The 10280-nt window shown below is 32.2% G+C and overlaps 1 protein-coding gene across 1 annotated transcript; it reads left to right on the forward strand.

The window, feature by feature from the left end:
- Positions 1-902: 902 nt before the first annotated feature.
- Positions 903-3952, forward strand: LOC114755946 (F-box protein PP2-A12-like). The gene is made up of 3 exons (XM_028944841.1): positions 903-1405; positions 1939-2057; positions 3250-3952. Exons 1-3 carry the CDS (start codon positions 1082-1084, stop codon positions 3677-3679), a joined length of 873 nt encoding a protein of 290 aa, XP_028800674.1. The 5' UTR covers positions 903-1081; the 3' UTR covers positions 3680-3952.
- The last annotated feature ends 6328 nt before the right edge of the window (positions 3953-10280 follow it).

The raw sequence follows: 10280 nt of genomic DNA on the forward strand, positions 1-10280 counted from the left end.
TTTTAATACAAATTAATAAAATATTACAACAATATCGAACCATAATAATAATTAATTATCAAAATTAATTTTTAGCTTCTCCATCTTATAGAACTTCCAAAACATACTCAAATACTTATTAATAAAGAATTTGATTATTTTGACTAAAATTATGAATTTGATTAAGAATCTTTTATTAAGAAGTAATATTATAATTACAGTAAACTCATATTATTATATCGCCCAAGAAAGTATTCAATGAAATGATAATTTTAGTAAAACATGATTTAGTTTTAATGCATTATAAATCACTCAATAACTTTCTTACTCAATATAAAATGTTTTAAATTAATTCTTTTGCCAACTTTTAAAATAACGATTTTTACGAACCGATTGCAACAATTTGGCAATGGAACAATTGTCAATTGATAAGGGCGATGTATGAAATGGATCCAGATAAGTTAAAAGTCCTTATCCCAATCCAACTGGAATACACATAATACGCTTGCCCTCAATTAGTTTTTTTTTTTTTTTGACCAGGCAATTAGTTAATAAATATGACACTACCAAAACCATTCATATATATATATATATGTATATGTTGGCAAATATATATATAAATATATATATGCGCGTGTATATGGTACATGCCAAAAACCCCATTTCTAAATAGTAATTCATTGTTTAGGAGTATGTATAAGAGTCTTATATTTAGAATAAGAGGAGTAATTCACTGTTTGTTTCCTGTCGCATACACGCGGAATATACTCATACACGCGCATACATAGATACATAGTACAAACATACATACATATGTATGTATATTTATATAGTATATATAGCGTGTGTAGCATCTTCTTGATAGTCGGCGTCTATAACTCACCACGGCATCGTCTGCTTTCCGTCCAAATCAATCTCCGCTGTCGAATTCGCTTTCCTAGGAAACAAACAAATGGACGCCACCTACGACTGAACGCTTGCCTCCACTTTTCCTTCTCTTTCTTCTTTATTCTCCCCCCGGGGGGGTTTTGTATATGAAACTAATTTGCTCAGAACCTTTGAACCTTGTAGTGTTCTCTCCATCTCCTCGTTCCTTCACTTCATGATGGGAATCGGCTTTTCGTCCTTGTTTGCGGACCGGAATGGGTCTCAGATTGTGCCGTCAAAACCCTCTTTGGGGGATTTACCTGAGAGCTGTGTAGCTTTGATTCTTGGATATATGAATCCTTCGCAGATATGTGAATTAGCTGGGTTGAATCGGACCTTCCGTGGGGCGTCCTGGGCCGATTTTGTTTGGGAATCGAAGTTGCCTCCCAATTATGACGTTCTTATCAGGGAAATTTTCGATGATTTACCTAGGGATTTGGGGAAGAGAGGGATTTACACTAGGCTGTGCCGAAAGAATACTCTTGATGAAGGCACAAAGGTAAATGATCGATTTGCTATGCAGTTGGTTCGGAGACATTTTTAAGAAATAACTGATATAAGGAGATTTGCTGAATCGAACCTTTTAGACTACTCTTTGTATCATGTCGACTTTTCCTCCCAAAACAATGAAGAAGGCTCTAATCCTGAGGGTTAAAATTATGCATAACTTTTACGGTCGGTTTGGGTTTTCGTTGCGTTGTATTGACGAAAATTTGTATCAGATCCGAGGAATTGAAGCTATCAATTGAAATCTGTCAACTGTAGGAGCGGGGCGGTTTCTCTGTTTTTTTTTTTTTCGTTCCTTTATTTTTTTTCCCGATATGCGACTTCGGATTTCTGATTCTATCCCCCCCACCGGGGGGGATTAATCATACTATTTTAACCCTTAATTCTCAAAAGAGTTGTCTCCTGTTCTTAGTTTCGCTTGTAAAGGCATTGATTCTTGTGAGGGTTTCCTTTTATCCCCTTGACTGATGATTTTTTTTTTGGGGTTAAATTCTCTGATGAGTTTGAATATATGGAATTTTGCAGAAAGTTTGGCTGGATGGAAGCACCGGTAAACTTTGTTTGTCCATATCATCCGACGGACTTTCAATAACCGGGATTGATGATCGAAGGTATTGGAATCATATCCCGACTGAAGAATCTAGGTGAGATTCTTCACAATTGTTATCTGAGGCGTGTAGAAATGTTTAGGTGTCAGAACAATTCTATTTCTCATCATTTAGATGTAGGAGTACTTTTTTAGATCGCTTTTGAAAGTTCACGCGTTATGGAGTTTCTCTGGAGCTCGTCAAAGTAGGTTATGTCACTATCTTATGTGGTAATTCTATGATTCTCTTCTTTTCGGATCGATTAGTGACCGAATATATAACGATAAAAGGAATGGGTGATATATTGCAAGTTTTTGGTCTTGAATAAGTAAAACGTTTTTAAATGATTGTATTATTATTATCATCTAAATCCTGTTAAAATTTGTAAAATAATTTAAAGAGTGATAAAAGTTGCATGAAACCCAATGAGACATGTGGAGAAAGATTGGGAAAAAAATTGTATGGAGCCAGGCCTGAAGGGAGTCATATTGTTCATGAGTTGTGTACAGTGCAGCACCCTTTTATAAGGAATATTGACGATTCTTCTATTATTTATCCTTTAAGATGCTGAATGTTTATGTATTTCAAGAATGTGAGCTTTACTGAACTCTAGATTTTGTCAACAGCTGTTACTGTGTTCTGTAACTCTTGGACGGAAGTTGAATTGCGTTCATTTTGCATTATAGATCTCTTTATGGTCGTCCAAGAAGTACATTCATCCCAAGAAGTACATTCACCCCGATTATCAAACCATGTCAGTAATCAGGAGTCCATGTACTGATACATTTCAAGGAAACTGTTTTATGTCGGAAGTTAGAAGGGGCTGATAAGAAAATTAATGGTAAATTATTCCTTTCGATCCGTTGCCACTTGGGATATTAAGGTGAACAAGGGCAGTTTGTTAGGTTAATCTTCTGAACATACTGTATATGCACGTGATATTACAGAAGATAAATCCTGCCAATTCTTCGATTAAAACATGACAAGCCAGTGGTCTTATAATAGTAAGATGTGGAATCAGGTATCTTGTGTCATACGAATGTTGGCATGCTCTTGTGAAGAAACACATGTAGATAAAGATAGAGAAGATTAAAACCCATAAGCCCTTGAATGAACCTGATTGTGCTCCTTCCTTATAACTGATGAAACAGGTCTTGGAGCTGATTTTTAATTTTCGAAAACAAAAAAAGATCTAGTCTAGTTTAATTGAGCATTGGAATTAAACCTGGTGTTATTTCATTGCTTGCAGGTTCCATACCGTCGCATATCTTCAGCAAATCTGGTGGTTTGAAGTTGATGGTGAAGTAGAGTTTCCATTTCCAGCAGGAACATACAGCCTATTCTTCAGACTACATTTGGGACGAGCCTCCAAACGATTTGGACGAAGAGTTTGCAATACTGAGCATGTGCATGGTTGGGACATAAAGCCTGTACGATTCCAGCTATGGACCTCAGATGGACAGTCGGTTTCATCCCAGTGTTTCCTGAAAGAGCCTGGGAAATGGGTTTTCTACCATGCAGGCGATTTCGTGGTTCAGAATGGGAATGCATCTACAAGAGTTAAGTTCTCTCTGACTCAAATTGATTGCACCCACACAAAAGGTGGTCTGTGTTTAGATTCTGTTGTGATATATCCAAGTGAGCTCAGAAAGGTTAAGGCATTTTTAAACTGTTGTTAGCCATCTGAGAGGAGAGTAGGAATTAGACTGTAAGTGTATGATAAATGTGTCAAATAGGAGATTAGGTCGGCTTAATGAGAGCTAGAGAATCGAGTTTTAGAATGGTTCTTTTTGAATTAGGTGTTTATAGGAAGCGATGTAAAATTTACTACTTCAGTGAAGTAATGCCACTTGATGTTTATGGTTTTGGTCTCGAGCTATTATTTTATTCACCTTCATGAATCTTTATTGTTGAATTATTATTTGAATATTCAAGCACCATTAGATGGTTCAGATTTATAAGTTTGAATTTTTCATCTTTCTCCTTTTCTTTTTAATGTTATTTGATATTTCTTTTGGTTCTATTTATAAGCTTTAAATTTGGAAAGCAGTATGGTCTATTTTATAAGCTTTAATTTGGGCTTGTTACAACATTTAATGCATTTTTTTTAATATTACTCTTAATTATTTCTCTCTTATCACATTTTTCCGCACATTTTCTTTTATATTTTTTCTCATTTATTATAGAGACATATTTGAAAATAAAAGTATATTTATAACCTATTTATTGTTTTTAACTAATTGTTTGTTATTTGTAAATTAATTATTTGAAGCTTATAATAAGGATCAGGTGGACTATGATATTGAATACGACAACAAACACTAAGGTTCTGTTTGGTACGAAATATTAAAAATGACGAACAGAAACTAGGATTATAATTGAAAAAAGTCATTAAAATTTTTTTTAGTATGAGTAATTACTTGTTATATGAGATTAGACAAACTTATGGCAGTATTTATCCCACATATATTGGTTTGTTTAATTCCATATAATATGTAATTTCTCATGTTAAATATTTTCTCAATCTCAATCCCAATCCTTATATCTCATTTTCGATATTTCGTACTAAATGGTACCTAATGCTCTGCTTGGATTGAGTGAAAATGAGAGAGGAAAGAAAAGTGGAGTGGAAAATAGGAGAGGATTGAAGTTTTCCCCTGCTTGGATGAGAAAGAAAATAGAAGAGAAAGGAAAAGTGGAGGGAAAAATATAGTGGGCCTCATACCCCATTTTCCTCTCAAAATTTCTCTCCACATATGGAGAGATTTCCACTGCTTCGGTTCATTCCCCTCATTGCCCTCTCCCGCCAAGCTCGCATCGGTCCTCATCCTTTCCTGCACCAAACGCTCATTGTCTGATCTCCCACCTCCTTCCTCGCTGCCGTCTCAGCCGCCCCCAACCTCCCATTCTCCGCCACAACTCTGCAACATCTCCCGCTGCACCATTAAAATATATATATATCTTCAATACACGCAAGCAACCATATAAACACGAACGCATATAAACAAGGAAGGAGATATAATAGAGATTGCTGGGAGACAAAACCTGATGAGAAGGAGAAGGGGGTTGGTAGAAATCTTAGCCATATTATTATGGAGGAAGAAGTTCTGGGCAGTTTGGAAGTTGCAGAGAATGGAGTTTATAAATAAGGTCATCGCGAAGTATAGGTTTCCAGCTGCCATTCGTAGTTATATAGAACTAATCCCGTGTGACAATTTTGGATTATTTAGTTTCCTTGCCAATTAATTATAATTATAATAAAGACATTTTAGTCATTCTGGTATTTATACATTTTCTTTCCTCCCTGTTTTCTCTCACTCATCCAAGCACGATGAGTGATAATATTTTCCTTTCAGTTTTCTCTTCTCCCCATTTTCCTCTCATTTTCTTTCCCCCTAACTTTTCTTCTCATCCAAGCAGGGGGTAAAAGTATTATCCTATAAAGAGTGGATCACATGGTACTATTATGTTTTACTTGCATCTGAGGGTAATTTGATCGATGAGTCATTAATTGAGAGATTTCGATTAATGATTTCTTTAGTCTATGTTTGGGCATTCTCCTAGAGGCAATCATATGATTAAATCATTGGCTGATAGTGTTTTTTTTTTTTAAACGAGGGATTCATCACGGCGTGAAAAATTAGTTTATTTTGATAAATTCAAAGCCCTCTAGTCATTAATGACTTCTTTATGATGCGGGGTAATTTTGACAGAAAAAATGACAAATAAAAACTCCCGAATTACTAAAATTATGTAGAGGTCACTTGAATAAGTAAAATTATCACGAAGGACTCAATCTCATATTGCAAATATGAAATTTTGACGAAATGTCTGAAATGCTCCTCAGCCAAGTTGTGGTTTGGTTTACTGAAATTGTCATTCGCTAAAGTAAACTTGTTATTTCTTATAGTTAACTTGTCATTTATGATATTTTTAACCAAGTTGTGATTTGATCTACTGAACTGAAGTTGTCATTCGCTAAATTGAACTTATTATTTCCTATAATCAACTTGTCATTTGGCTGATGGGCATTTTAGACATTTCACCAATATTTTATATTTGCAATATGGGACTGGGTCCTTCATGATAATTTTGCTTATTCAGATGACCTCTGTGTAATTTTAGTAATTCAGGAGTTTTTATCTGTGATTTTCCCATTTTGATATCTTAATAATTCCAATCAGAAGGGGCTACTAGCCTTTTTTTAATGGAATGGATATTATCACTTGCTCTGCGTGCGTAACGTATTGGCTATTTGTAAACTCAAACAAATATAATTTATCAATTATTATGCAACTACTGGCGACTGCGAGATAATAAACATAGGGATTTGACATGGCCGTAATCAAAATGAGAAAATACAGAGTTCAAACGGGAAAGGCTCGGCATCTATTTCTCTAATGTAAGTATTATGAATATTATGTATAATTATTTATATAGCAAATGATTAAGGATAAGACATAGGATGAACACATCACATTTCATATCATTTATCTTTGATCATCTGATGGCATGTTGTGATAACTAGTACTCCTCCGGTCCTTAATATAGGACTCAATTTTTGAGTTGGTTTTGATCCTAAATATAAGATTCATTTATCATATTTATCAATTTTCTCTAAATTACCCCTATAGATACTCTCTCACCCATAATCAAGTAGAAGAGGGAGATGGGGTATTAAGAAAGATGATTATGGTATTTTGGAAAAAATGTGTCACTTTTCTTATAATTAACTAACTTACCTAACTTCCTTAATCTAATCAAATTAGTTAAATGGGTCTTATATTAAGGACCGGAAGAGTAATTAGGATCGGTTGTTTTAAGGAAACCACTTGATGACTTGCAATGATGGTTCAAAAGTAAGGTACCTATATAATACTATAAATATTCGTTTCATTATTACCAAAAATAAAAAATATTCGTTTCTTATAATTGCATCGAACGTACGTAGTTGATTAAAAATTTGTTATGATGATTTATCAGACCGAGAAATTTTTTTTACAAAATTTTTAATAGGACTCAACCTAGTCTAGATTTTTATTTCAAAGAGCTAGGAGGTGTTTGGATGAAACTAAATTTTGTGAAGAATAGATTTTGTGAAAAAGTAATTTTGAGAAGTGAGAGTGTTTGGATAGTTGTTATCAGAAATACTTTTTATATGTACAAATTATTAAAAAGGGTATAAGTTAATATGATAATTACATATAAGTTAAATTTTATAATATAATTTAATTTCAAAAAATAAATTTGTTAATAATATATTGAAGTGGTGCTATATTTGGTATGCCGAACCCGGACTTCAAAGAAATAAATATTTGGTATATTTGTTGATTATTATGTGTATTTGAATGATATCCAAACAGGCCTCTAGAAAAGCCAAAATGTGTTTTGATTATTGGAAGGCCACATGGAGACGTTGATCGAGATGATATCATCAGCTGCGACTAGAATTGAACCGGAGATCTCAAACACTAAATATTCAACGTGGCACTATTTCCTCCTCTGAATTTTCTGAAGCTGCGCTGTTTAGATACTTAAGTTGGAGAGATTCTCGCTAAAATAAAAAATAAAAAATCTAAAAGAAAAAGATATTAAGTTAATTTTAGGAAAAATGACACAAAAAGTGTGAAAATACTAAATTTCAAAATAAGCACTCACGAAATGCTAATATTAGGGATGAGAGGAAAACTAAAAAGTCATTTTGAAATTAAAAGGGAATGAAAAAATGTCTCTGTTTTTTTTTTTTTAAAGGAAAGTTTTAAACTCCTCAAAGGAGACCAATTTCCTCTAAATCCCCCTGCCACACTAGAGCTCCGGCATTGGCAAGGTGGATTGGTTGTTGGCAAGAGGAATTTTGGTAGAGGTAGGATTTTATCTCATCATGGGTCAAAATTAAGGATGACCATTAGGCCACCAATATTTTGCTATTAGTATAATGCAAGAATAATAATAATAATAATAATAATAAGTTAACTATTACTACTGGTCATTTATAACTTTTGTATAGGTATTGATTACATTTCAGTAGGTATTAACAACTTTGGTTTAGCAAGTACTCTTTCAGGTCATTCACATTTTCTGTATATGTATTAACTATATTGCAATAGGTATTAACAACTTTTATTTATCAAATAATAATACCACTCTTTGAGGTCATTCACAACTCTTATGTAGGTATTAACTACATTTCTATAGGAATTAACAATTTTCATTAAGCAAGTAACATTGTTGTTCTTTCAGCTTTTTTCACAACTTTTGTTTAGATACTGGCTACCTTTCAATAGTTATTAACAACCTTTTTCTAGCAAGTAACAAGACTAATATATATACCAAGACAAGTTATGAAAGACTTGAAAGAGTGGTCTTGTTATTTACTAAACGAAAATTGTTAACACCTGCTGAAATATAGTTAATATCTACACAAAAGATGTGAATGACTTGAAAGAGTAGTCTTATTACTTGCTAAACAAAAGTTATTAATAAGTAATAAAATGTAATCAATATCTATACAAAGATTGTGAATGACCGATGGTAAAAATTAAATAGTTAGCTTTTTTTTGGTTTTTGCATTATACTAACTTTAAAGTCTTGGTGGCCCAATAGTCACTGTTGGTTTTGGCCCAACCCATCAAGTGATAGGTGATGGGATTAAATCCTACCTCCACCCCCATCCTTTTTTAGCCCAAAAGCTTTTTCTCAATTAGTAGCCACATCGCTGACTGATGGTGATGCAACCAATTGTTCAGTTGAAATTTTTTTTTTAAATAAGTGACATTTTTATCAATTTTTTTTAATTTTAAAAATAAAATAACATTTTAGTTTTCCTTCTCTCTTTGTTCATTTTGGGACTTAACATTTTCACACTTATTTTGTGTCGTTTTCCATTAATTTTACTAACTGCAAAAAAAAAAAAAAAGAAAAAGAAAAAGAAAAAGAAAAGGAAATCAAGAAGAAGAAGTTAATTTTGCCAGTTTTACGCATCTGTTTCCCCATCATGGATTCTGGTACCAATGTCGACGCATTCATTATAACCTTCGTCGTTTTCCATTCTAAATGCAATGCTCACGCCAACCACAACATGTCAGGAAACAAAAAATTGGAGCACGCTACCTGGTTCAAACTAGTGGATTGGCCTAGTTCATAGTGTGAGTTGGGGGACTGGTTCAAACTAGAGGCAAACTGATACTAAACTGGTTTAAATAATTATGTTGTTATTTGTTTTTTTTTTTTCATTTAACTCCTAATATCTCAATCACTATAAATTTGAATGAACTTTAATAATGATTTTGGTATCAATAATTGTTAATTTTAGTTATTGAGAAATCTTAAAAGATGAATATTCTTAATATTGTTATACTTTGTTATTGTTACAATTAAACTATTGTTGTATTTTTTTGTATTTTGTTATTAGTGGTTGTTAATATTGTTATATTTTGTTATTTTTAATTAAATTTTATTATTTTCATATGGCTAGCTTGACTCCGAGTTAATCTCAAACTAACTTGTTGATCCTTGAACCACCACCTTGACCAATGAATTAGTATCTAGTTTGGTTTTTTGTTCCTTGCACCATACATTCACTAGCTAGATGAAATATACTCTCTCTTATTTCAAATATAGGAATTAGATAACTAACTTTACTTTTCTTACTAATTACTAAAATGAATTAAAATTATTAGAATTGATTATTAATTTTATTTTATTAATATTACTTTAACATTAAATACTATTGAGTTAACTTTTAAATTTTTAATTAATTAATGAGATTTATTTTATTGTATTTTCATATTGTTATTGAAATTTTATCTTAAATATTTATATTTCTTTATTTATTATTTCTGAATTATTGAATTTTTAAATATTTTATTTTTAATGACTAGAATTATTTATTTTTGTGATAATTACAAAAGAATATTCTAGTCGAGTGCACTATAATTCCAAAATGTAGATATTTTTGAATAACATTTAGAAATTGAATTAATGAATTAAGCAGAAAAATAAAATCTTAGAATCTATAAAATAATGGAAACAATTTGTTTTGAGATTTGAAAGAGGGTTAAAATGCAAATTTGGCTTAGAAGTTTTAACTCGGTAGTGCTAGGCACCCAAAAGTTTTTTTAGATGCAAATTTGCTTCAAAAAGTTTAAAATCATAGCAATATTGCCTTCTACCATTAAAAATGTTAATGGACAACGTTAGTTTTTTAATAGTAGGGAAAATATTGCTATAAATTTAAACTTTCAAAGTAGATTTGTACTTATAAAAACTTTTGGATGTCCA

The sequence above is a fragment of the Neltuma alba genome, unplaced genomic scaffold (assembly GCF_004799145.2).
Source record: "Neltuma alba isolate B1F8T4 unplaced genomic scaffold, ASM479914v2 tig00010352_pilon, whole genome shotgun sequence".
In the NCBI taxonomy this organism is placed as follows: domain Eukaryota; kingdom Viridiplantae; phylum Streptophyta; class Magnoliopsida; order Fabales; family Fabaceae; genus Neltuma; species Neltuma alba.

Coding starts and splice junctions, on each gene's coding strand:
- LOC114755946 (XM_028944841.1), top strand. CDS start 1,082: ATGATGGGAATCGGCTTTTCGTCCTTGTTTGCGGACCGGAATGGGTCT. Junction 1,406..1,938: donor CTCTTGATGAAGGCACAAAG/GTAAATGATCGA, acceptor GGAATTTTGCAG/AAAGTTTGGCTGGATGGAAG. Junction 2,058..3,249: donor ATCCCGACTGAAGAATCTAG/GTGAGATTCTTC, acceptor CATTGCTTGCAG/GTTCCATACCGTCGCATATC.